This window comes from Drosophila sechellia, chromosome 2R (genome assembly GCF_004382195.2).
Source record: "Drosophila sechellia strain sech25 chromosome 2R, ASM438219v1, whole genome shotgun sequence".
NCBI lineage: Eukaryota > Metazoa > Arthropoda > Insecta > Diptera > Drosophilidae > Drosophila > Drosophila sechellia.
This window is the reverse complement of record NC_045950.1, coordinates 2,611,916-2,637,385: the sequence shown is the minus strand read 5'-3', so window position 1 is coordinate 2,637,385 and position 25,470 is coordinate 2,611,916. Positions and strand designations below refer to the sequence as shown.

At 37.3% G+C, this 25,470-nt stretch overlaps 4 protein-coding genes, 1 long non-coding RNA gene and 12 other non-coding genes across 18 annotated transcripts in view; 6 read left to right on the top strand and 11 right to left on the bottom strand.

The window, feature by feature from the left end:
- Positions 1–70: 70 nt before the first annotated feature.
- On the top strand, positions 71–881 carry LOC6619177 (rheacalcin-2). The gene is made up of 3 exons (XM_002043367.2): positions 71–217; positions 274–382; positions 434–881. Exons 1-3 carry the CDS (start codon positions 71–73, stop codon positions 667–669), a joined length of 492 nt encoding a protein of 163 aa, XP_002043403.1. The 3' UTR covers positions 670–881.
- A 775-nt stretch (positions 882–1,656) lies between these two features.
- LOC6619176 (C-type lectin 37Da) lies at positions 1,657–2,296 on the bottom strand. Its single transcript, XM_002043366.2, has one exon. The coding sequence runs from the start codon at positions 2,279–2,281 to the stop codon at positions 1,733–1,735; it is 549 nt and encodes a 182-aa protein (XP_002043402.1). The 5' UTR covers positions 2,282–2,296; the 3' UTR covers positions 1,657–1,732.
- Positions 2,297–3,421: 1,125 nt separating this feature from the next.
- Positions 3,422–3,494, top strand: Trnar-acg. The gene has a single exon. It is a non-coding gene; the product is annotated as a tRNA-Arg (tRNA).
- A 2,868-nt stretch (positions 3,495–6,362) lies between these two features.
- On the bottom strand, positions 6,363–8,107 carry LOC6619174 (probable cytochrome P450 6w1). Its single transcript, XM_002043365.2, has 2 exons — positions 7,616–8,107; positions 6,363–7,512 (listed from the first exon to the last, which is right to left on the bottom strand). The coding sequence occupies exons 1-2, from the start codon at positions 8,069–8,071 to the stop codon at positions 6,412–6,414; spliced, it is 1,557 nt and encodes a 518-aa protein (XP_002043401.2). The 5' UTR covers positions 8,072–8,107; the 3' UTR covers positions 6,363–6,411.
- A 2,482-nt stretch (positions 8,108–10,589) lies between these two features.
- Trnar-acg lies at positions 10,590–10,662 on the bottom strand. The gene has a single exon. It is a non-coding gene; the product is annotated as a tRNA-Arg (tRNA).
- Positions 10,663–10,780: 118 nt separating this feature from the next.
- On the top strand, positions 10,781–10,853 carry Trnak-cuu. Its single transcript has one exon. It is a non-coding gene; the product is annotated as a tRNA-Lys (tRNA).
- Positions 10,854–13,512: 2,659 nt separating this feature from the next.
- Trnar-acg lies at positions 13,513–13,585 on the bottom strand. Its single transcript has one exon. It is a non-coding gene; the product is annotated as a tRNA-Arg (tRNA).
- A 3,523-nt stretch (positions 13,586–17,108) lies between these two features.
- On the bottom strand, positions 17,109–17,182 carry Trnai-aau. Its single transcript has one exon. It is a non-coding gene; the product is annotated as a tRNA-Ile (tRNA).
- A 115-nt stretch (positions 17,183–17,297) lies between these two features.
- Trnak-cuu lies at positions 17,298–17,370 on the bottom strand. The gene has a single exon. It is a non-coding gene; the product is annotated as a tRNA-Lys (tRNA).
- Positions 17,371–18,479: 1,109 nt separating this feature from the next.
- Positions 18,480–18,552, bottom strand: Trnak-cuu. Its single transcript has one exon. It is a non-coding gene; the product is annotated as a tRNA-Lys (tRNA).
- A 518-nt stretch (positions 18,553–19,070) lies between these two features.
- Positions 19,071–19,143, top strand: Trnam-cau. The gene has a single exon. It is a non-coding gene; the product is annotated as a tRNA-Met (tRNA).
- Positions 19,144–19,532: 389 nt separating this feature from the next.
- On the bottom strand, positions 19,533–19,606 carry Trnan-guu. Its single transcript has one exon. It is a non-coding gene; the product is annotated as a tRNA-Asn (tRNA).
- A 224-nt stretch (positions 19,607–19,830) lies between these two features.
- Positions 19,831–19,904, bottom strand: Trnan-guu. Its single transcript has one exon. It is a non-coding gene; the product is annotated as a tRNA-Asn (tRNA).
- A 104-nt stretch (positions 19,905–20,008) lies between these two features.
- Positions 20,009–20,082, top strand: Trnan-guu. Its single transcript has one exon. It is a non-coding gene; the product is annotated as a tRNA-Asn (tRNA).
- Positions 20,083–20,547: 465 nt separating this feature from the next.
- Positions 20,548–20,620, bottom strand: Trnar-acg. The gene has a single exon. It is a non-coding gene; the product is annotated as a tRNA-Arg (tRNA).
- A 712-nt stretch (positions 20,621–21,332) lies between these two features.
- On the bottom strand, positions 21,333–23,664 carry LOC116800647. 2 transcript variants are annotated; one of them, XR_004361535.1, is made up of 3 exons: positions 23,533–23,664; positions 22,192–23,045; positions 21,333–21,734 (listed from the first exon to the last, which is right to left on the bottom strand). It is a non-coding gene; the product is annotated as an uncharacterized LOC116800647 (long non-coding RNA). The 2 variants fall into 2 exon arrangements; XR_004361536.1 differs by having other exon boundaries at positions 22,214–23,045.
- Positions 23,665–24,412: 748 nt separating this feature from the next.
- The window catches only part of LOC6619158 (ecdysone receptor), a 61,144-nt gene continuing 60,086 nt past the window's right edge, over positions 24,413–25,470 (top strand). The window contains exons 1-2 of the mRNA XM_032716747.1: positions 24,413–24,556; positions 25,119–25,329. The gene's annotated coding sequence lies outside the window, so the exon portion shown is untranslated. The remainder of the gene's footprint in view (positions 24,557–25,118; positions 25,330–25,470) is intronic.

Here is a 25,470-nt window from a genome sequence, read left to right as displayed (position 1 = left end):
TAATTTTGATGGGATATTGTGTAGACTTGGCCATATAAATGTATTTATTTCTGGACGAGTTCTATTCAGCATGGTTACCATACTGTTTACTATCTGTAGCTTACCTTTCTTGGTAATAGCGTCCAGCCACATCAACAATACCGATTTGACTTTTCATCAAAAGTGCAATCCGCTTCTTCAGTGCAATGCATATTTTTCAGTGGCGGGTTTTGCTGAAGTGAGCTGTGGTAACTACTTATGACCTTCTGGCTTAGTAATGATTTTCGTTTTAAGGTAAGCTGGCTTGAAGCTAACTATATATGCAATAGAGTTGGAGCAGTCCTAGCTACCGTCAGAAATGAGGAGCAGCATCAGCTAATGCTTCACTACGTCAACAGGAAAGGTAAGCTTGGTACAGAAAAGTGAAACTAATCCCTGTTTGACCTTTACATAGAACGGATATTTGGAAACAGAACCTTTTGGTTGGGCGCCACAAACCTGGTCGATCGGAGCTATTTCTGGACCTGGATGAGCACTGGCATTCCCGTGACCTACGCACAATGGAGCAGGAGAGAGCCCAAGTCTGATCGAACAGGTCAAGACGCCTGCCTTGTCTTGGGAACGGACAATCTCTGGCATAGTGAACCCTGCCAACGGAAACACAATTTCATTTGCGAAAATGTTTGTTAGCTAAATTATTCAGGGCAGGACAAGAGAGTATATATTTAAAATTGTTATTTCAATCTGCAAATATATAAAATAATATCCAAAGCAATATGAATAGAACACAAAGAAAATTTTACCGATGCAATCAACAAGTCCAAATAGTCCAAAATAGATGGCACCTTTTTGCCACAGCGTTTGTATCAAGAAACATTTAATTGTTTTAGCTTTGGGCTTATCTTAGTAATTTTAGAATTAAATTAATCGCAAAATTCCAATTAAATAACAACTGTTTCAAGTATAGATGTTTATTTTTTTGGTAGAAAAATCATACAACTGTTTATTTTATATAATATATTCTCACAAGGAATATGCTGAATCTCAACCTTCTAGATCCTGAGATCTCGACTTTCATACGGCCAGCAATCTAAAACTAACTATCATAAACTATATATTTTTTTTTAAATTCCTAATGATATGCAAAAAATATATATCCCTAGGTTTTAAGACGTGTTAGTGTTAATAACGTCAGAGAGTACTGAGCATCTTATTTGCATACCTTAATCGCCTTAACATTACATTTAGCTGTGGATTTGCGACTATACCGTTCTCGCTGGATTTATTTTGTTCATTTTCCGTTATTTCCTTTTTACAAAAAAATTCGTAATTTCGATAATTTGATAAATTAATTTACGCCAAAATAAACAGAGATGGATTATTATGTTGTTTATAGTGAATAAAGTATAGCTTCTGGGGATAAAGTAAAAGGTAAAGTAGGCGGTTTGGGATCAACTGTGAGAAAAAGAAAGATGCACATCTGCAATTCTCGAGTTTTGGAGCTTTTAAAAAACAATTAATAGGTCGACATAATACCTGCTGGGAACTCTACATAAATATCTATCAAATGATGGCCCCACGCATTTAAGACTAAGTAGATGTGCAGTAGATGAGCTCATTGACAAATTGACAAATAGCTTTAAGTTTGCCTTGCTGGAAATTGAAAACTCATTCGCATTTTGAATTGCACATATTCGGCTGATATTTTATTTAACAACCGGCCTCTTTTTTCGACTTCCTTCGTCTAATTAGGTTAGTTTACATCGTCGTCGAACTGGCAACGCTTCTCGCAAACGAAGTATCGCAGCTCTGAGCAATTCTCGTTCACCCAGAGTCCGTTGATTCCGTTAATGCCAAGGCAGTGGCGATTATCGCTGGAGTAGCCCGGTAGTCCGTTCTGGAAGTTGCGGTAGTTGACGACGCGCCCCTTGCTGAACCACACCCAGTTGTTGTCACTGGCCAGGTCGGTGCCCGAGGTCCAGAGCGGATTGGTCAGCAGTTCCTGCTGGTTCCGGGCGTAGGTGAAGAGGAAGTTGCGCAGACTGCGCTGATCCTGCTCGGATGTAATGCTTACGAGCGTGTACCCATAGGCGGCACAGGTGGCCTGGGCCTGGAACCAGTTCACTTGGGCGAAGGCGCCTATGGCGAACCTGCCATCTCGCAGACTAAATGGCGAGAAGGCGGGCAGCTGGGGCTCATCGGCGGTGTCGTTCCCGGGAGCTGGGGATGTGGGTGAGAGGTCCGATTCTGGCAGGGACCAAGCGGAGCCGAAGACCAAACAGACCAGGAATAGGGAACGCATGTTGATTTGTATGGCAAGTTGAGAGGGAAGCTTCCCTTATATAGCCAATGCACTAATTGCCCGGGCATTCATCAATGTCACTAGATAAGCAGCTGAGTCTTGGCATATAGTAAGTAAGTACTTTCCCCAAATTGGTTCAGCTCGCGCTGGCTTCTTGCGTTATGCCATAAATATTGTCCCAGTAAATCTCAATTTTAAGCGCTGCGCAAATCCGCTGGCTATTTGTATGTTAAGGTTCGCGCTGGCTAATAATTTCATCCCACCCCAAAAGCCTTCGATCCAATGCATGTGCTGGAAATTTATCGAAAAAATGTAAAAAGCATATCTCATTTAACTCAGCTGTCAGTGGGGGAAATCCGAGGGAGAAAAGAGACGTTATGACGGGTCAAGGATTGCCAATTGCCAAAGCGGAACCCTCGTCCAACTTTTCCCCACGCAATCTCGATGCACATTTCCTTTCGGCGTCGCTCTGTGTGTTTGTGTGTTTGCCAAGTGTTTACGACTCCCGCTGGGATTGAACAGCAACGAAATGTGCAAACACAGATCGCTGCACTTCCTCCACTCCTTTATTCCTATTCAACTTGGGGGAAAATGACATAGAATCAAAAACTGCTTGCTGCCTTGTGGTAAGTGTGGCGTTCTGCGGGGCGTATGCTTAATATGAATTCTTCGAATGGCGTCGCATTCAGCATTGCATTTGCATTCGCCACAATGCTGCACAATGGACAGACAGTGAGTTCGCATTACAAAGAAGGTCATTCCTTGTCAGGTGGAAAGTAATCGTTTTAGTACAGCAATCCGCTCTTGTATAAAAATCTTAATCGATACATTTATTTCAAGCTCTATAATGAAGGATGAAAGCCTAACCAGTTTGAGTGCCTTGTCCAATCAAATTTAAAATAAGTATGCCTTGATATTGTATTGTATTATTTGTATTATATGTATTTTGCATTGATGTCGTTTTTTCTTTAATCCATAATTTGAAATCATATTCAAATTTTTTTAAAAAAAAAAAATTTATCTTCTGTGGAGAAGTCACTCTCATTCACTAAAGTTAATTTAAGAACGCTGTAGCTCTGTTAAGATCAGGCATAATAAACTAAAAGGTCTTGGCGACATCTTTCGCGGCCGCTTTCAAGTGGTCCTGTGGCGCAATGGATAACGCGTCTGACTACGGATCAGAAGATTCCAGGTTCGACTCCTGGCAGGATCGTATTCAAAATTTTTTTTTAATTTAAATAGAAATAATACAATTTCAGTTTTAAAAGTCCGCAACTTTTATTGCATCAGTCTATAAAATTCTATAATATAAAATAAGTCCGACGCTTATAGCATCGGTCCAATAGTATTATTCAGAAATGAAGAGAAGAAGAATTTACGGTTTCATCGGTTTTTTATTACTGCACTTTGCAATGATATACCAATCAAAAAGTAATATGATAGAATTCTTTTGTCGAGTTCTTTTGGAAAACCCCGCTAGCTTAGCGGGAAAACATATTAATAGCCATTAACTTCTAATAGTAATTATGATAGTAGTTGTTTGCACAGTCTTTAAAATAAATTTAACATAATAAGCTTTAAACTTTAAAAACCACAAGATAAATACTAATGGTCTGTTTTTTAAAGACGTTCTCGATAGTCGACCTTCGTTTTACGTACTGTAAAAAAGTCAAACAGTTGAAAGCCAAGCTCATTCTCCAGTTTTTCCACTCAAAGCATAAATTAAGTTGAACGATTTCCAGCGGGTGGCGGGTCACCCATTGCCGAGGAGTCTTCGGCATATATGTATGTTTGCTGCGTGACTTTCTGCTGGAAGAGGGGTCCTTTTCGTCTTGTCTGTGTCCTTGCTTTAAGCATTTCCACCGGAGCTGCGCTAGCCATCTAATTTAATTGCCATTTTCCTTTCAACCAACCAAAGACAAATAGCTGGAGCTAATAGATCATGTCATCTTGTCAACAAGTCTTTCAGTTTAATTGAGCTTTCAACATGACACGGCCAAGAACATCTTAATTTGTAGCAATGACGATTAGTTAAAAGAACACGGATCAATCGATATAACATTGGCGAGAATATATTGATTTCAGTCAGATGTTTTCAAGTTTGAGAAACATTTTCGACCATTTAAGGTGTATATTTTATTCCTGATCAGTGTAATCAGCCTATATTTAAATGTCCGTCTGTCCGTTTCTCAGCAAACGAATCTATTACTAATAAAGAACGCTATTTCCTTGACTATCCCGTTACTCAGCTAGTTGCAGTGCAAACACGAAATTTCAACTTTTTTATTGCCATTGGGAAAAATATTAAAATAAAATATAAATCAGTACATTTTTGAGAAGTTTAGTTTAGTCTAGTGTTCTCACGCTACGTCTACGTCTCTAGGGTCTGCTCGCCCAATCTTTCACTATCTATATTTTATAAATGCCCAGATCAACTTTTATAGTGTACCTGATAAAATGTATAATATTAATATATTTTTTAAAATGAAATTTAAAAAAAAAACTAACTTTTTAAAATTGTGGTCGAGACATTTTTATGCGGTTAGAGTCGGAAACGCCAAAATAATTTTGGCGTATCAATTAAAAATGAGAAAAAACATGATAAAACGAATAAAAATCGTAACAATTTTCAAAGGAAAGTTTTATTGTGGCTCCAAAACAAATAATAAGTTTAAATAATAGTATAATATTTGATACCAAAAATTTTTCAAAAAGTAGGGAAGACAGACAGATAGACGGACGTTGCCATACCGCCTCTTCTAGTGATCCAGATGAAGAATATATATAATGAAAAATTAAAGCTTATCTCAGCTCATCGACCACCAAATCGGTGCCACATCTTTAAGATTTAATCGCTCTATTTATCTTTACGTCAACTTTGGCCAAATGTCCCTAAAGTTGAGGACGGTGAGGGGGCGTCCTGGCGCCCAGTTCGTTCGTTAATTAACAAATTTCTAATAAAGCTAGCACAAGGTTTTGAAGGGGTAAAAAGTTTCCAGCTAATTAGAAGACCAGCAGGATTGAGGGAGGGGACCATGCAATTCTCGAGTATATTAATTTAATGTCGATTTGCATGTAATTTCCCACCCAAGGCGAAATTTAATTCCAGTTTAAGTTTGGTTATGATGCTGAACTCGAGTGTAATCTAGCAGAAAGACATTTATGCAATGGCCACTGGCTAATTAAAACTAATGGCCAAGTCAAGCAAGTAACGAGCCACTGTCAGCTACTAGCGGCTGCAGGTGGATGTCCTTATCTGAGTGGCTTTCCTTGTTCGATTCGTCCTAGAAGGGCTGCTATTCAATCGGAAGGGAAAACCACTCCCGCGAAAGGTGGCAAAAGTTACGCAACACTCGTATAAAAAGTCGCACGCGATATCCCGATATGCCGGGGGGAGCAGTCGCTTGCAAATCCAAATAAGAAGGTCAGTCCAAAGTCATTGAGTTGCGTGCCACGCATTTGCCAGTGCCCTTGTCTGTGGCAGATGCAGTTGCAGTTGCACCCTTGCAACAAGTCAACTGTAAATTGGCTTAGCTGCAGTTTATCATTAAATTTGATGTCATTTTATTTACCATTGCATTCCACCTACATTTTATTTTCGTATGTGGAAGCTTTACGTGATGTGGAGTTTTGGTAAAAATGATATTTTCAAGTATTCCGCAGATCGTGTAGCAGTTTTTAAGCCTGTTGTCCTGGGCAGTGTCCACATTAAATCTTATATCTCCAAATCAAATCACAAAGGAAACGCGTAAGGTTAATTCTATATATGCATTGAGCCATCAGTGCTACTACTTGTAAAGTAACTTACTTGTTTGTAAAGTAAAAGTTTTATCGAACTTCACCTGCACTGTTTGACAACTTGCAACTTGTGATGGTTACGAAGTGCTCCACTTGGCATCAAAAATCGTTATGATTTGTCACCTTGGTTCTTTCTGCTCCTTTTGATATTCTTTCGAGATGTCATTTCGTTTGCAAAAAAAAAAACAAAAAATGAAATAATTAAAATTTACAATGCACCAAAAAGTTGCGACAAAATTCTGAAGTTTTCTCCCTCGCACACCCACAAAAATCAACTATAGCGTTCTCTCTTCTTTGATTTTTTATTTGGGCGGTTGCCGAGTTCTCAAATTCTATTTCATTGACAACTTTTGCCCGATATCGTTGTTCCCGGAAACCTTCTCCAATCGAAGGACAATATCGTGCTTTGAGGCAATAACCGGGCTAGTTGCAGCCCACTCGATCTTCCTGATGGTTTTATCACACATGTGGATCCGGTGGTTGCGCAAAATATGCACAAGTCCAAGCTTGGACTGAAGCAGACCCAACCGCATGCCAATGCAGTTTCGCGGACCAACACCAAACGGCATGTATGCGTCCATGTTAAGATTTTCGCGGTTGCTCGAACTAAAGCGCTCCGGATCGAACTTCTCGGGGTCCGGCCAGTACTGGGGGTCACGATGAACGGCCAAAGTGGACATGTAAATGGACATGCCGTGCGGCAGCTCCATGTTGTGGAATGGTTCGAGGTTAAAGCGCTCACCCTCCGCCGGTTGAGAGCACTCTCGTTCTACATAGCCCACGATCGGGTACTTGCGGAGTGTCTCGTTGACAACCTGAGATAGGTAGGTCATCTCCTGGATACGCTCATAGCTTATATGGTCCTCGTCACCGAAGAAGTCAACGATCTCTTGCCTCAGACGGTCCTGCAGAGCCTCGTTCTTGGCCAGCTCGTAAAGCGTCAGCGTCATTGTGGACGAGCTAGTTTCAAATCCGGCGGTCTGAAAAATAGCTGCCTGGGCAACTAAGTAGTCCAAGTCAACTACCTTCGACAGCTTCTCCGGATTGGCAGCAGCCTCGCGCTTTAGGGCTAGAAGGATGTCGATGAGGTCGTTTCGCTTCTCGCCTGTCCTTTCGCGCTCCTTTAGAACGAAGTTGATGCTGGACCGGATGAACTTAGTGGTTTCCCTAGAAAAGAGTTTCACACGGGCCAGTGACGCCAGAGCCGGGATCATAAAAATAATGGCAAAGTCAATGCCCCTGCTCAAGGTCAGCGAAAATATAGCCCTATTGTGGTAGAAGAACTCGCTCTTGGCGTCCCGCAAAGCGTTGGCCTCTACGCCAAAGGCAATTGTCGCTATCAGGTCAGTGGTGAACCGGGCGCACAGATCCTTCACTTGGACTTCCGAACCACTGCCTAGACGCTCGGCGCTGTCCTCCAGGTTCTTTCCAATCTACAAATAGCATTAAATTTAAAAGCTTTGATACAATATACAATATATATAACCCACTAAATAGCACCCATTTGAATGCAAACAAGTTCTGTCTGTGACTTACCTTCACCATTAGAGGATACATTTGCTTGATCTTGCCAGACGTAAAAACCGGAGAGATCTTTGTGCGCAATTCCCTCCAAGCTGGGCTTCGTGCAAAGAAGAGGTTGTTGTAGCCAAGCGCGTCGTTGTGCGGGTCAGTTTGCAGGGCGCGGTTGTTGAAGTATTGAAACTTCTTGATCATCACCGTCTTGATCAGGTCTAGATCGCGAATGACAAGTGCCGGACGATGGGTCATGTAGACTCCAACGAAGGGCTCCTTCTCGAAGCCAGGCGCTTCGTGGAATTTTTGGATCTGCTCGAAGAACGGCACTCTTGCGGTCAAGAACTCGCGGGTGCAGCCTAGAATGGGCAACGGGCGGATGTATTTCACTCCATGGCGTGCCCAAAAGGATAAGGTACGCCTCTGCCAGATATAGAAGACGATGGTTAATGAACCGAGAAGAAACAGTAGCAACATGTTGGGTGCTTAGAAGTTGGGGAGCTACTATTGAAATTTCCTCTCTGTAGGCGCTTTTAAGCGATCGCCAGAGCTTTTCCGGCGGCATGTGCAATAGATGATTAGACTGCCAACACTCAAAGAAATTGATTCAGTATCAATTCCATTTTATTTCACTTTCAGTTCTGTGCATCAGACTTATTGCCTATCGATATATCAATTGATTTCATTAGTTGGTAAATTATTTTAAATAGTATTTTGAATAATTGTATAATTATGGATGAATATGGAAGTTATAAGATAACTCTACACCTTTTAGATTTGAAACAAAATAATTATTATTATTAATTAATATTAAACATATATATCAGTTACGATAGGAATTGTTTATCAAATGGCACAAAGATACATTAATTAATATTAATATATAATTCATTACAATTTTATAAGCGAACGCCAGATTTTTTTCGGTGTATAGCATACTCGGTATACACGCATATTTGATAAGGCTATTTAAATCGCATTTAATGTTTGACTATATAGATGCTTTTTTGCTTAGGCTTCATGACTATACAAAAACCTTAATCACTCGCGAACCGATCCGAAGTTAGTTGAGATATTGTTTCAGCGCGTCAGCGTGTGCTGTTAGATTAAAACAGACGTTTGGGAAACACCTCTAGAATACTAGAGTCTCAGTATTCTTTCATTCATTCATTCATTCATTCATTCTTTCATACATTCTTTCTTGTTTGTGTTATCAACAGTAATTATTGGCACTTTTTAATGTAGATCGTGTAGTCAAACGTTATAGTATCCTATTATTAAGATATAAAACTTATTGAACCCTAAACACAGAAGAAACACAGATGTTTAATTCAAGATTTTGGTTTTGCAATATAAAACATTACTTTTTAAAATATATAATGATGAACACTGGGATAGAAACAACTAATAACAATTAGATTATTGGACTTTTCTTGTTTTGGGCGTCTTTGGAATCTGCAGTTCCAGACATCTTGACGTTCATGCGGACGGACAGACAGATAGACGGATATGGCCAGATCAACTCGGCTATTGATCCTATTCAAAATATATACACTTTATATAGTCGGGAACCCTTCCTTCTACCAGTTACTTTTCAACGACTCTGGAATACCTTTTTACTCTACGAGTATCGGGTGTAAATATGCTCTGATGGATTTTGGTACCTGTTTAGGGACACCCAAACTTAGACCTATCTTATGTAACGTCAGTGACGCGCCTCCAAATTTGAATGCTTTGTGCTTATATGTAGTTAGAACGATAGAGTGAGGGAAAACATGTTGGGCATACCAATAGAAATTCTAAAGGGAAATAATAAAATAAGAAAATGTTAAAACATTTTTAAAACAGTTTTTAACCATTTTTAAGTATTTTTTCATAATTTAATTAGTCTTGTAAATTTCTATCGATTCGCCAAATAACTTTTTGCCACGACCACTCTAACGCCCTATCCGCCCAAAACTGCCACGCCCACATTTTTGAAAAATGTTTGGAAATTTTTTCCTAATTTTATTAGTCTTGTAAATCGATTGGCCAATAAACTTTTTGCCACTCCCACTCTAACGCCCTAAAGCCGCCAAAATCGTCACGCCCACACTTTTTAACATTTTTTAAATGTTTCCTCATTTTATTTCCCAATATCTATCGATATCCCATACAATTTATGAAATTTCGCATTCACAATAGTAGAGTAACTGGTATCTGATAGTCGAGGAACTCGACTATAGAATTACCTCTTGTTTATTTTGTATTATATTTGTATTTCTTAGTTAAATATTAAATTATATGTCATCACAAAAGTTAATATCAAAATTATATATGTTGATGTTGCTTTTTTTCTTATGCACACAATAAGGAGCAGTTTAAAAGCTTTTTCTGATTATATGGTATATAATGTATTATAATATTAATAGTTTATTATAGATTAATCATAGATTAATAGTTCTTAGGTCTTTTGAGCAAAGCGGAATTTGCAAATATGAGTTAGATATGTAACTATAACCTGGAGTGCCACCGAGGAAGGAGTGACCCACATTTTCTTCGCAGAAAATGTCGTCCTCATCATGATAGCAGTAGTAGTAGTCTCTTCTATTCCTTTGTAATAATATATATATTTTTATTTACTAAACTCACAAAGAACACAGAGCTTTTTTTCTTGATTTAATTTTTTCTTTAGCACTCTTAAATAAAGGCCGAATGGTCATTTGGATTTAAATAATAGAAAAGAGAACAAAATGAAGACAGAAGAGTCTCTTCTTTTGTGATTCAATGTATTCTCAAAAAAAGAAAGGCACATAGAGAGATAGCAATAGAAGTGTACGTTTTTTTTGACAAAATCTCGAGAATTTTTATTAAGAATTTTATTTAACTCAAGATAATTCACTTTAAACTAGTAAAGGAAACGGGTATAATAATAAAAACAGTTCATTCTCTGCGGCTATAGACAATTTTATAAATGTCTTTAAAAAAGTTTAGATTCGTTGGAACAAAAATAAATCGATCCTGCCAGGAGTCGAACCTGGAATCTTCTGATCCGTAGTCAGACGCGTTATCCATTGCGCCACAGGACCATGTGCCAAGCTTAACCGTAAATGGCATCAAGATCTAACTTGTCTTAGTTAAAAAGCTTTTCCGAAAATGTACCAATCAAACATACTGTTAAAGCTAGTTACACTTAGATCAAAAGCAGCCCGGCTAGCTCAGTCGGTAGAGCATGAGACTCTTAATCTCAGGGTCGTGGGTTCGAGCCCCACGTTGGGCGAATTACTTTTTTAAATGTAACTCAAGTCTCAGATAAACCCGCATGTTAAGTCAAAATTTTCTAAGATCTCGACAATTGCCGAATGATAAAAAATGTGCCTGTTAAAATCGGAGTTAATTGATTAAAATCGTATTATTTTGACTTAAAAATAATTTATGTACATATGTATATATTTTGACTTATGCCCATTACAATTAAAAATATTTTCTTTAAAAATATTTTCTTTAAAAATATTTTCTTTTTTATTAATTTTTTATTTTATTATTTGGTAACACTTAATAGATACATTCGAAGAGAGCTTGAAAAACTAAAAGAAAGAATAATGTATAGGGATTCCAGGGATAATATAATATAAATTCACCAGACATATCCAAAATTTGCCAAATAAAATAGAAAATCAACAAAAAAAATCAAAAAGAGGCTGACAGTTTTGGGCGTTTTCAAAATATTTTTGACTTACACAAAATATTTGAAAAAATTGTTAAATGGCAAAATTCGGAAAAAACCTGCGTTAGGTTCGGTTAATGCAGGCTTATTATCGACTTCCTAGCTTTTATAAGCTCGTACAGAGGGATATGGCCATACCAAAGACATTAAAGTATTCAATATCCAATAAATAACATTCAATATTTTAGTACAATTTTATCGAGTCGGACATGATATATTCTACCTGAAACATTCTTTTAATCAAATCTATTACACCTCTTTAATCGTGCATAATGAGAAAAAAAAGATTCGGTTGATTTATAAGACGAATTATGGCCATAGAGGGTATTCAGTAGATCGTTTTATAATGGTTTGAGTCCGTAACATATGATTTATGGTATTATAGCCCAAAATGATGTCTTATTGTCATATTCTGAATTAAATATGCCCTTAAAATGGACATTCAAACAGGATAATGATACGAAACACAGAAGAAAATCGGCTAAGAATAGGTTCACCCAAAATAAAATAGATGTAATGCCGTGGCCAGCACCATCTCCAGATTTAAACCCAATCGAAACCGTGGGGAGGGACATTAAACCATATGTGTCGAATAACTCCCCGACGTCTAAGGCTCAGATTTGGCAAGTTGTGCAGGATGCATGGTCAAACGTTGCCAGGACCTGGTGGACTCCATGCCGCGTGGGTGTAAGGCTGTGCTGGCTAACAAAGGCTATCCAACCAAGTATTAGGCCCTAATTAACACATTAAAAAGAAAAACTAAGTTCGTTCTAAGTAAAATTGAATTTTGTTACTATTATTTCATAGCACTGCTATTTTAGTGATCACCACAATTTCTGCCTATTATGTTGTTTTAATCTATATTTTCGAAACTATTGAAGAAATAAAAGTGAAACATTTGTTAAATTGTTTGAAATTAAATACCTAACGATATTATAAAACGATATTATAAAAACGATATTATAAAAAAATATTTAATGGTCAAAACTTTTTATCTTAAACTCGCTGGTCCCAAGCACTGCTTTTTTATGAACACAGCTGTATTTATTTATTAAGGTTGTTACATTTGAACAGCTATTAATTTTGGAATATGGAATTCGAGATCTTTCGAATTATTAGTTTTGGCCTACAAATGTGGCCGTTGGCCCATAGTGCGATCGCAGAAGCGTTAAGATCTATAAATAGGATTCACTTTCTTGTGGTAGTAAACACAACACAAATGCTCCAAAATACTTGTGAAGACATTCGCTTTATGCGTAGAAGAGAGCGGCTAGGCTCTTGAAATAAAGTAAAAAAAGGCAAAAAAATCGTATACTGTTACTCATCTTTATATTCTTATTTCTATCACCATGAGGTCGTCTTATCAACAATATTGAACTGTTTTCGTTTTTTTTTTAATAACAAAAAGGAAAAGTGAAGGTTATATATCCTTGCAACAAGTACATATATATTAAAAAAAAGGTTGTTTGCCATATAGAATTTATGATCAAAGATCAATTATTTTCTTGACCATATGCTATGTATATGATATAATCGTCCGATGTTTAATAATTTAAAACTTAAATTTTATATTGACGAAACAGATGAATACCGATTATAACATTGTATGATATTTTTTCCGATTAATCCTATTGTAGCTATATAAAGGTGTGATTCGGTCTTTTTTGAATTATGCAATTAGAAGAAAACTGCAGAAAGCTTTCAAACTGAGTTTGAAACAGTTTGCGTAGCAGCGAATATTTTTATTTTTGAAGTCCCGATGTGAAAAAGAAATTTATTTAATTTAATAGTTTTGTATCGGAGATTTTTGTTTCTTTTTTTAGTTGCAACTATTTTCAGTAGATGGATGGCCATTAAATAATCAGATAGGTTTTTCATGTTGCCGGAAGTTTTTCCTTCCACAAAACTGATGCTTGGAAACTGGCTTTTTCCCACCTAAAAATATTTTCACTGTTTTATTCACGTGGTCTTCAATTTTTTAAGTACTGGAAGCTCTAAAGCATATCTGGATAATATACCTATTATAACGTTCAATATTGAACGCTTTAACAAGTAAACAGATTACTACCTTTCAGGCCTTGGGATGACAATTTTTAATTAATTTTAGTATTTTCAACATTATTATTAAGGATATTTTGAAAAAAATGTACGCTACTTAGAGTAGACTCCACATATTGTGGATTATTAATACTTAAAACACGCAAAAAAAATTCGATCCTGCCAGGAGTCGAACCTGGAATCTTCTGATCCGTAGTCAGACGCGTTATCCATTGCGCCACAGGACCGCTTGTTATGAGGGTGTAAAAGTTCAATCAAGAAGAAAGCCAATCTCGTAAATTACTTGTGCACATTGTTATCGACACCCCAATCCAAACAGTCGGCATCAGCAGCCGTAAAGTTACCAGCTAAGAAAGTTGATATTTTCCCAAATTAAAATATAAAAAAATATTATTATACTAATATATGTTTATTTTTTGTGGCATATGAATATTACAGATTAATTGGTACTAATTACACACTACGTTCAAAATATAATCGATATATTATTCAGTTAAAAAAAAGAGATACTTAATATTTATAAGAGTAAAGTACTGTGGAATTTTGTATTTACGTTAGAAGCATACAACTTTCCATTCTAATAATATCACAGGTGTTCTATTAGTAACAATTACGGTTACCTCTATTTGTAAGTAAGCTTAGCATACTTTGACTATTTTTTGTTGAATTCAACAAGGATGCAACTACACCCCCACTACTCCACCCCTCATACAAAACCGTGGACTGCAGCGACGCCAAAACTGCGTTGAGAGCGAACCAAAGCGCCAGCAGCGAGGGAGAAAATCAGTGGGTCTCAGTCCGTCGTTGACTTTCGAAGTGTGCAGTTCCCGAGAGCGGTAGAAGCAAGTAGTGGCAATCAATTGAAGACTAATCTTCCGAAGAAATATGCGTGTTTTGGGGTCTAAGAAACATTTTGAGGCCAATCGACGTTGTGCTCCGTAACCTTTTTGTGGAAACTACTATTGAAATAGTTACTTAAATTATGAACCTACATATGTAGTTGTGCGTGGGTGTGTGTTTTTGTGTGTGTGTGCGGTGAAAAACGCAAACACAGAGTGTCAAAAGTAAACAAATTTAGTGCTAAGCTTCTGGAGGTTGCAGCATAGGAGCGTCAGTCTACAAAAGGTATCCAACTTATTTGAATCCTAGCCGTTTTTACTCTCTTTTCCTCGGTGCTTCGAATATTCTGTTTTTCACATGCTTTTTTGTTTTCGTCGTCTGCTTCTGTTGCGACCAGAAAGAGAAGAGAAAACTTAATACATAAGCAATACAATACATATGTAGATTGGGGCAAGCAGACGTCGTTGTTGTTTCCCGTGCTCTTGTATTATTTACTTTTTTTTGGTATAATTGTCTGCGTGGTTCTTGTTGTTGCTCTTTGTTTAGTTGCTGTTTCTTCTTCGCACTTACATTCGTTTGCAAGTATATTGGTGTGTGCTTGCGGCTCTCTTTCTTTGCGGTTCTTTCTCTCTATCTCTTTATTGTACTCTCTTCTCCTTCCCTATGTGTGTTTGTAGGCCTCGGCAGAAGACTGGCGGACGTTCCGGTTAACTCGTTATTGTTGTTAATGCAGGTCTACTAGAGGAACTTTGAGATATATGAAAACAATGCAATGAAGTTATATTTATAGTAACATTTTTGGAAGATTTTAAGCTATTCAAGTAGTTAAGCTGGTCAACTATTAGAACTTGTATGCATACTCGCAGATTATTTATTAAATAAAAAGAATTGTAGGTTTTTCTATTTTGATTTTTTTTATCGTTTTTAATCGTGGCTTTTTTTTATTAAGTAACTTCAAAGAACGGTTATTATATCGAAATAACAATAAACAATATACATATCTAATTCATACAATTAAAACAAGAAAATTAAGAAGAGTATGGAAAAGTGAGCATTGGAAAAAACTACACATTGTGCACATGTACCAGCATATAAATTGGAAAACCTAAATGTTACATTTTTCAATAAAATAATAAACTATTAAAAAACAACTAGTCGTGATAATCGATTTATATTATTCTTACTATAAAATTCTGAGATAAATAGCGAACTCAAATAAGTATTCTAGATTGATGAAATATGGAAACCCGAGCTCATTACTATTTCATAATTATAGCAGGCTGAATCAATTCAATTCAAGATAGAACCGTGCTATCAAAGTAGTAGTAGTAATATTAGTAGTATCCGAGCAGTAGTTTTGAAAAATGTTTCAATAGAGCTTATCTAAAACTTCCGACTAACAATAAAGGATTCTTTGAATGGAATACACAATTAGGAATTTAAAATGCGAAACCGCTATTCGGCATAAAGTGTCTTTATTTAAAATAGAAGCGTTACATAATTCAATGCTACACCTTATAGCAACCAAATAATTTAACCAAATTACATGCTCTTCGAAATTCAATGTGGTAATTAAGTTTAAAATACCTCAAACTAAAAAGTAATACATGTTTGTAAAAACTGGCATTTATTAGTTCGGTAACACAAATGACGCTGTTCTATAGGAAAAATTGTGCGGCCTTTTAGGCCCTATCAACCTGCAGAGAACAACCTACAGAAAACAAGTCTAGCAGGCCGAAAGACTTCGTCGTCCATTTTTGGTTGCAACTTCGCCATAAGACGCTACAGCAGACATTCGTTGAAAGCGAAAATAGCGCAGAGAATGGTGATGGTGCAAAATGTTCGACGTCCCCCTTGCCGGCAGAAAAGTATCTCGCAGATACATATCTAAAAGCCGCCACACCGAACATAGTAGAACCAGGCACTAGCAACTAAATATAATGCGCGGCGCTCACACCAATGCAGTCTCGTATAAATATCCCGCCTTGTGTTGGGCCGTTTGCAATTTCATTTTCATTGCAACTTCATGCCCCTGACATCAGACTCAACGCTTGTCCGTCCGCCATCCGGTCTACTCTGCCGCTGCTGCGTTGTGAGTTCTGAAACGATTATAGTTTCCATCTCTTGCAGTCTTTAACGCAATCTGCCTGTTTCCACGCTCATTCTTTGACAATTGCATGGACGGGAAAGTCCATTCGAGTTGTCCACTGCAATCCGCACTGTCAGTATGTGGGAGCTGCTCACCCTAACCTACGCAACAAAAAATGTATTGCGTCGGTAAGTTCCCTCATATCGCTTTATTTTGTATCTACGCGGCGTACATTCTTTTCATTCTATCCGGCTTCACTCCTTTTTTCTTTTTCCCTGTTCATCATATTACGATTTTGTGTAGCAGATGAAAACATGATCATTAACAATCTCTTTAGACTGCCTCCAAAGTCTTTATTGCTAGCCAAGACTATTTGCATCTCAGTGCGAAAATCGAAACTAGTTAAATTATTTGTAAAAAATGGTTTTTAAATCTAATTAATCGTCACATTTAAACGTCGAGATTTCAGGAACTAATAAAGTCAGAGAGAAATAAACTCAGCGCAAGTTTATTTCCAAATGTTGCCACGCCCACATGTCCAAGCCGGCCACGCCCACACTTTTGAAAAATTTGTTGACATTTTTTCATTTTATTATGTGCCTTTTCAATTTCTATTGATATGCCAAAAATAATGTTGAATGTTGTGAAACTTAACGAATGGCCTATTAAAGTTTTGTTTTATAAAATGTGTGCGACTGATAACACAAAATTCTCTTTACTGTGACATGTTACTGTATAAACATTCTTTGGTTTCACTAATTTTTTTATATGATATTTCTAATATGGAAAAGCTTACCTTATTTTTCTAAAATAATAATCTATGGCCCATGAGGGGATCGAACCCGCGACCTTCGCGTTATTAGCACGACGCTCTAACCAACTGAGCTAATGGGCCCGATTGAATGCAGCGAAAAATTAACAGTATTAAAATTAGCAAAGCTTAAAAGATAAAAAAATTTTCCTAAATTTGTATTACAAACAAAAAGATTTTGTTACAAACAAAAAGAAGCCGCCCAACGTGGGGCTCGAACCCACGACCCTGAGATTAAGAGTCTCATGCTCTACCGACTGAGCTAGCCGGGCTGAATAATCCATGTCAAAACCGACCTAAGCTTGCCGAGATGCAGTGTAATAACATGCTTCTTCGACATATAATTATTCTAATGTCTTTGATACATATGCATGTATATTTCAGAGTTGTAGGACATGAAAATTCGAAGTAATTAAAAGCAAACTCTACCGTCAGATGCTCTTTCCATATGGATAACAAAATTGGTCCTAAAAACCTTTTTAAAAATTCTTTGTGTGGTAACCCGCTTTTAGCGTTTTAAAAGCGTTAGCGTCTGGATAGCATAGCCAAAACAACAGGGAACGCTATAGTCTAATGCCTGACTATCATACCCGTTACTCAACCATTAAGAGTGCAAACGAGAAATTTCACCTTTTTTTTTGGCAAATCGATAAAAATTGACAAAAGGTTTAAAAATATTTGAAAGAACCAAACATTGTTTTAAAGGTGATGGCAGTTTTGGGTGGTGTGTTAGAGTGACAAGAACATTTTTGGCATACGATAGAAATTGGCAAGACAAATAATAAAATGAAAAATTTCAATATTTTTAAAATATTTTCGGTAGGCAAGTTTTTATTAATTTGTGCTCACTAAAACAGGCGGAGCACTGTTTTAAAAAAATTATAATTATACATACATATATAAAAAATGATAAATTATCATGAGTGCATGCCATATCACATGGTATCGTTTACAGACCAGACGGACATGGCTAGATCGTTTTTAACTATTATCCGGATATCAATAATATACACCATTTATAATATTATTATAAATTTATCATTATCATTATAATTATAATAATAATAATGTAAAATAATATAAATATAAAAAATATTTTCTTACATACAAAACTAATATAGCTTACCTAGAGTTTTTAAATCAGTGGATAATAATTATAGTATACAAGAACCAAACATCGAAATACGGTATTTTTATTTTTTGGAGACAGGCATAATAAAGACACTAGAATAATATTATTCTAATGTCTTTAAACAACCTACTTGAAATTTTAAGAGTCCAAAAATCTTGTTTTGAAAGATGTATCCGATTTTGGCAAATGGGATGTCCTTCCATGAGCATTTGGCAAGAATGTGACAGATATATTGAACAAAATATTTTGCGCCCAACGTGGGGCTCGAACCCACGACCCTGAGATTAAGAGTCTCATGCTCTACCGACTGAGCTAGCCGGGCTGGATACTTATAATATTTAAAAAAAACGGAATCTGATTTTGGCAAATCACTTATAGGAACACTTTCGCTCTGGCGATATGTCTTCCCGTATTCGCGAGAATTGCTTGCATTGAAACAGATCGTTTTATTATACCGCTTAGTCGTATATTAAAAAAGAGCGAATGCTATAGTCGAGTTTCCCGACTATCAGATACCCGTTACTCAGCTAGTATGAATGCGAACGCGAAATTTTAAATTTTCTCGGATATCGATAGATATTGGAGAATAAAATGAGGAAAAATGTAAAAATTGTTCAAAAGTATGGTCGTGTCCGGTTTGAAAAAATATCGAAAAAAAATATCGAAAAGTTTTTAAAAAATGTGGGCGTCACCGGTTTTTCGGCTTTAGGGCGTTAGAGTGGGCGTGGCAAAAAGTTTTTTGGTATATCGATAGAAATTTAAACAACTAATAAAATTCTGAAAAAAATATTCAAACATATTTCAAAAATGTGTGTCTGGCAGTTTTTAGCACACTAAGTGGCCCGGCTAGCTCAGTCGATAAAGCATGAGACTCATAATCTCAGGGTCGTGGGTTCGAGCCCCACGTTGGGCGAATTATATTTTATTTCAATTAAATAATTTTTTTATATGCCCTGAGGCCTGATAACAGTAAATGGCTTTGTTAAATCTAAATATAAAATGGATGTCTTAAAGAATTCTTCTTAAAGGAAAAGTTTAGTGCTCTTGTATAAGTTCGACTTAATTATAACGGTATAAAGTTATTATTTGCTCGCTAATGTGGAGTTATTCCTCTATCAGATACGTATTACTAGGATTGTGATATTGCGAACAATAAATTTCAAGTTTTTTTTTTCAAATCGATAAAAATAGGAATTGAAAATATTTAAATGAAATAAAATTTTAAAAACAAAATCCTTACTGTTTAGATTCAAAATTCAATATCCTTAGACTAAAATAAAACCAAATCTAAAAAACTTATTTCGCCCCCGGGTGGACTCGAACCACCAACCTTTCGGTTAACAGCCGAACGCGCTAACCAATTGCGCCACGGAGGCAGACGACTCCTTTTCAGGATGAAAATGTTTAATTTAATATTTATTGAAATATCTGTCATAAGAAAATGACATTCATCGCAAGGGCAAAATATTAACACTAGTTAGTTAGTTATTTAACAATATGACAAAATATAATTGAGTAATAATAATAATTTTTTCTCTTCAATTAATTGAGTAAGTAATATTTGAAGAGATCGTTTCCATTAAAGCTGAAGTAAAAAAAGCGCCCCCGGGTGGACTCGAACCACCAACCTTTCGGTTAACAGCCGAACGCGCTAACCAATTGCGCCACGGAGGCCCTCAAATACGCAAAAAATTATAAGTTTATTTATAAAATATTTAATAATAAATACCCTATAACCATTTTGAAATTTTAATCTAACTTTATAAAGCGAGACCGAAGCCTCCGTGGCGCAATTGGTTAGCGCGTTCGGCTGTTAACCGAAAGGTTGGTGGTTCGAGTCCACCCGGGGGCGCTTTTCTTTTTGAATTATGTTAAAAAATGGAGTAAAAAACAAAAAAGAATGCTATAGTCGAGATATCCGACTACCGTTTCTCAGCTAGTGAAAATGCGAATTCGAAATTATATAATATTCCTGGGATTTTGATAAAAATTTCAAAATTGATCAAAAGTGTGGTCGTGAGTCGTTTCGAGCGCTTTGTAGGTGTGAGGAGGGGCGTTGCCAAAGTGTTGTTGGTGTGGGCGAGGCAATATGTCTCTAAAATCTGTATGATTGATCTAAACTTTCTTGATTTTATAGTTCCTAAGATCTCGTGTTCATACGAACGGACAGAAAGACGGACATGTCCAGCTCGACTATTGACCTTGATCAAGAATCTATATACATTATATATTAACACGCCTATTTCTGCCTGTTACATACTTTTCGAATCTAGTATACCCTTTTCTTCTACGAGTTACGGGTATAAAAAAGAAAATCCGATCCTGCCAGGAGTCGAACCTGGAATCTTCTGATCCGTAGTCAGACGCGTTATCCATTGCGCCACAGGACCCTTTGATGTTGGAGCGTTTCAAAAATTCATGGTTGTGATACTGCTGTATCTACTGTAGAGTAAAATCTCCAATCCCTTACATTAATCTTATGTTTTTGGTATAGCGACAAAACGATTTAGGGTAACGCCAGCGCCAAAGGACATTTAAGCCGACGATTCTCTCATTTTAGCTAAGTAACGGCTATCTGATAGTCGGGGATAGATGGGATAGTCTGTAAAATACCAAAAAATCTTCAATAACTTAAAGCCTATGTGATTTTGTGTGCATTTAGTAGGTATAGTTTCACAGGAAAATTTATTTGAATTGCTTCTTTCTTGCAAGTTGTACTTTATAATTTTCTTTCTGAAATATGATACAACAATACTTAAATACTTTAGAGTAAATATTCTAAAAAAAAATGTTGATTACAATACAAAGGAAATTAGTGTTATTCAATTTTTATCGCATTTCCCTCCGTATTTATCGAAGAAGTAATAAATAAATTAATGTTAATTGTGGAAAAAAAAAGGTTGAGTTGATATCAAAACTTGCGTTTATTAGAGCTACAATGTTAAGGACATTACTATAATTCGACTACATGTAATCTTTAGTTTCACTATCTGACGTCAAGGCTTTCGATTTTAACGCCTATAAATTATGCTTTAAATTCAGCAATAAACTGGAGACTTTAAACACCATTTAATAAATACCTAGAAATGACCCAGATGTGAGTTTTAAGAACATTTTGTGCATTTTACTTGTAACTATCGCACCCGTCCTCAACCTTCGTAACATCATGTACATATCTGTTCAATTGTACAACGCCCTGAAAAAAGAAAAATCAAAATATAAAACCCACAAAAAAAAAATTAAAAAAAGCTTGGCAGAGAGAATACAACTGCAGCCACTGCTGCCAAATATAAACAACCATCGAGAAATAGGCCGCTCTGCTCTGCTACCTTCCATAGTAGTTGTAGTCCTCTTCGCAGAGAGCTGTTGCAGTCTGCCAAGTGCAAGAGCATGCTCCGTTCATCGGCATCCATCGGCAATTTACGTCATCGGCACTGGGTGTACTTTGGTAGTCTCATCTTCTCCCGTTTTCAGGTTTCATTTTCCGCCCCTACGTAAAACCATCTGACAAGAGGAAAGAAATCAATGAGTGAAAGGAAAAGGATAACCGCACAATACCTCATAGCACCCAACAACAAATAGTAAGAAACTATTTTTAATAGATTACTTTTAACTTAAAAATGTAAAGAAAAAAGTGCAAATTAGAGAGGCAGGACGAAAATTTTCACGGTATCTTAACGATCATACATTGAGACGAACGGACATGGCTAGATCGACCCCTATTCAAGATATAGATCTGATTGACTTAAAAATATTAAAAATTGCTTATGAAAGGAAAAAAGATACGTGTAAGAGTTCTTGCGAGATAAGTAGTTATACGACTTTTTCAGGAGCGTCACCTATCGGTGGTTAGGAGCGTAGGTAGAAGGAAGCGCTTCCGAGCATAGTATAAAGTATATATATTTTTGATCAGGATCACTAGCCGTGTCCGAATTTGTTAAAGCTTTTATTCTAACATTACCAATGGATCATTATGGGATCACCTTTCGATCAGTTCGTCGTGACTCATCGCTCTTCACTCTCCCACCTCTAGAATCTGGAGCGTATCATGCGCAATTGTCCGCCGACTTCCTCTGCTGCCGCCCATTACAGGGGCTATGGGTGTGTTGGATGGGGGGTGGTGTGCACTGGCTGTGGAAGTATTAGTGCGAGAGAGAGCGGGGGTCTGGTTGCAACAACAATTTTCGTTACGGCTCAGTGCTTTAGGCGATTTCCTCTTCCTCTCACCCGACATCTCTTTCCCACAACGAACGAGCTGTAAAGCTGTAAGTTGCATGCGCCACTCTCGCATTCCCATTTGCATGAGGCTATGTGTTCGTTTTTTCTAAGGTTCAGTCTCAGAGTTGAAGGTCAGTTGATGGTTTATGTCATTCAACTTGCTGTCGGCTTTTGCAGTTGTAGATGTAGTTGTTGTTTCAGCGTTTTCGTCACCGCTGCGCTAGCGTTTTGTATCGTTGCCTCTTGCATGCTCGCCGTTCGCGTGTTGTGCCATTCCATGGAGACTTCGATGCCGCCCATTGACCACACCCCCTTCTCAGTCCGTTGAAGTGTGGGTGTAGAAGGGGATGGCAGCAACCACAGGGTCGTATGCTCTTTATTGGATTCCCCTGGCTAATAGGTTCAATATACGATTATTGCAAATTAGCTTAGGGCTATAGCTTTTGTAAGGTTATGTTGATGGAATCGACTTTAGAGAGAAGCTTCTTTCCCTCCTGGCCCTTGGATATCTTCTGTTTCAGCCTTACACACCAACAATAGTATCTAAATTCTCACGGTCAATAGAAATAGCACGAAGTCCGGCTTTATCTTAGACCCCTGTAATTCGAGAGTGGATACAACTTAATATAAAATTCCATTGAATAATTACACCAAAGCATTAAAACCAAAAGTCAGGCAGTTACGAAGGGAGGGGGGGATCAACAAAAAAGTGTGTTACAAAGTCACAGGCGCAAAATGAAACCAGAAAAACAGCAAAAAATACAAATCTCGGCAGCGCAGTCGCCAGCAAGTAGAGCTTAAAAGCCACAGCGAAAAGAAGCACAGAATGGCAGCAGCAACAACAAGTCGCACTATGCCTATGAGCCCAACACTAAAACCAGTTTCCAGTTCCTCAAAAGAACCGCTCTCAGGCTCAAAGCCAACAAGAGTACGTACATATGTTTGGCCAAGTGCGCGCACAGTGGGGCAAACTAAATCGAGTTATTGTGCGTAAGTCCGGATGATTTTTTTCTAAATGTCAAAATGTTTTTGCTGCTAAGTAAATTAGGAGTTTATATCTGACATGCTTACCACCATCACTTACAATATGTGCACACGTCCAACGTCACTTTAATAAATATTTAGCTTTATCCAGGGAGAGGTTATGTGGAACGCCCAACTTAACATCGCCATTTTTTATGTATGTATGTAGCACAAGTATTATTCTATTTTAGTTTTGATGTCTAGTCGATTTCAAAAATTTACAGACGACTAAGACGCAGGCGATTTGATTTCTAACCTGATCGAAACTACATTATTATGTATCTAAATAAAAGCTGCATTGAGATCCGGGATTTTGCGGATAAAAGCCGCTTCCTTTTTAACAACTTTATTTTTAAAAATAAAATGTAGATTTTTTTCTGGTCTGAGAAAAAGAATGTATTCATACAGCTGCGGAATAGCAACACTTGCCCGCCCAATCAAGGTTTAAATAAGTGCCCAACTACATTTTGGGGCTTAAAACGATTTGAAATACCTTTATGGAGAGGGTAAGCCGTTAACTTATTAATTCCAAAAATACCTGTAATATCTTTGAAGTCACTTTTAACAAACATACATATATTTATGTATGCATAAATATATAATTTTCCTTCTATAATAAGTTCCTAAAAACTGACGAGTCATAAACGTGAACCACTGTACGTGAATGCTGCCGCTGTGGCTACTGCAACGAGTTGTTGTTGCTCTGGCCGCTTTAAGCTGCGCGAAAGTTGAGTGAGCTCAGCTTGAGAGTCAAAATAGCCTAGCGCCAAAACAACAAAATCACAGAAACCAAAAGTCGGGCTCGTGAGCGAAAGGGCGGCATTGCCAAGCCAAAAAAGTCGGAGAAGAGCGCCTGCGCAGCAAAAGCAACAATTACAAGTTGCCAACAGTCTGATTGTGAGAGCAGCAGCAGCCGCAGAGGCCGCGCCGTTGACGTTTCAGTTTCAGAGTTTCTCGAGTAAAACAAAATACATCGCGCGCAGTTGTCGGTGAAAAAATGCAGAAAAATCGAAAATAAACTCGGAGGCCGCGCTAGAAAACGGAAGGCAACGGAAAAAGTGCATTCGAGTTCGCATTGCTATTCTGTATGTGCTTAAACAGAGCTTCAGTGTTGATAAACCCTATTTAAAGAACACATTTAAATGCACTCGAATTTCAAAGCAAAAAAGTTACTTAAGCCAGAAAAACTGTGCCGAACTGGGTGTCCAACGTTGTTTTTGCTGCTTTGTGGCGAGAGACACATCCCCCCTTTTCGCTCCCTCCCCGTCGACCAACATTCCATGCAGTTGGCGCTTGTTTACTCGCTAAGCGAGAGAGAGTGACAGAGGGGAGAGTTTTCACGGAGAGAATTAAGAATAGAAAAACCAGACTATGGCGGCTCTTTAGATAGTGTTTATGGAACAAAATGAAAAGCAGCTTCTATCCGAAACGTACATATTACAGCGATTTCGTGCCAATTATAAGTTCATTCAAACTTTTTGCTGAGTCTTGGGTTTTACAATTTAATTGCGACAACATCTGAAACGTCGAAAAATGCACGTGTCTGGGCGCTGCTATTGCAGTTCTTACTCTCTTTCTCCCTCTCTCTCGTCTTTCGGCAGCTTTCTCTCACCCACACTCTTTTTGATTCTCTTTTCATTTCTGTAGACGATGCACTTGCACTGTGGGGCAAGACTGTGTTTAAAAAACCAATTATATTTGTTGAATATGCAACGAAATAAAGTTTCCCCCGTTAACAATTGTGCAAACTAAATATTTCGGTTGTAAGTAGAAGAAAACAATAGAAGCTGTCAGAACAGGGAGAACTACATGTAAACAATCATTACATCGCATTATTTTGGGAATACAACTAAACTGGGTGAGTGAGTAACACTTTATTTTCCTAAAGTATTGATGCAGTCGGGTGTAATTTTTAAAACAGATTGTCTGTGGCATACTTCCAATTTATCTAGCCAAGGGTCGAGCTGTTATGGAAATACATACATATGTTATCGAAATA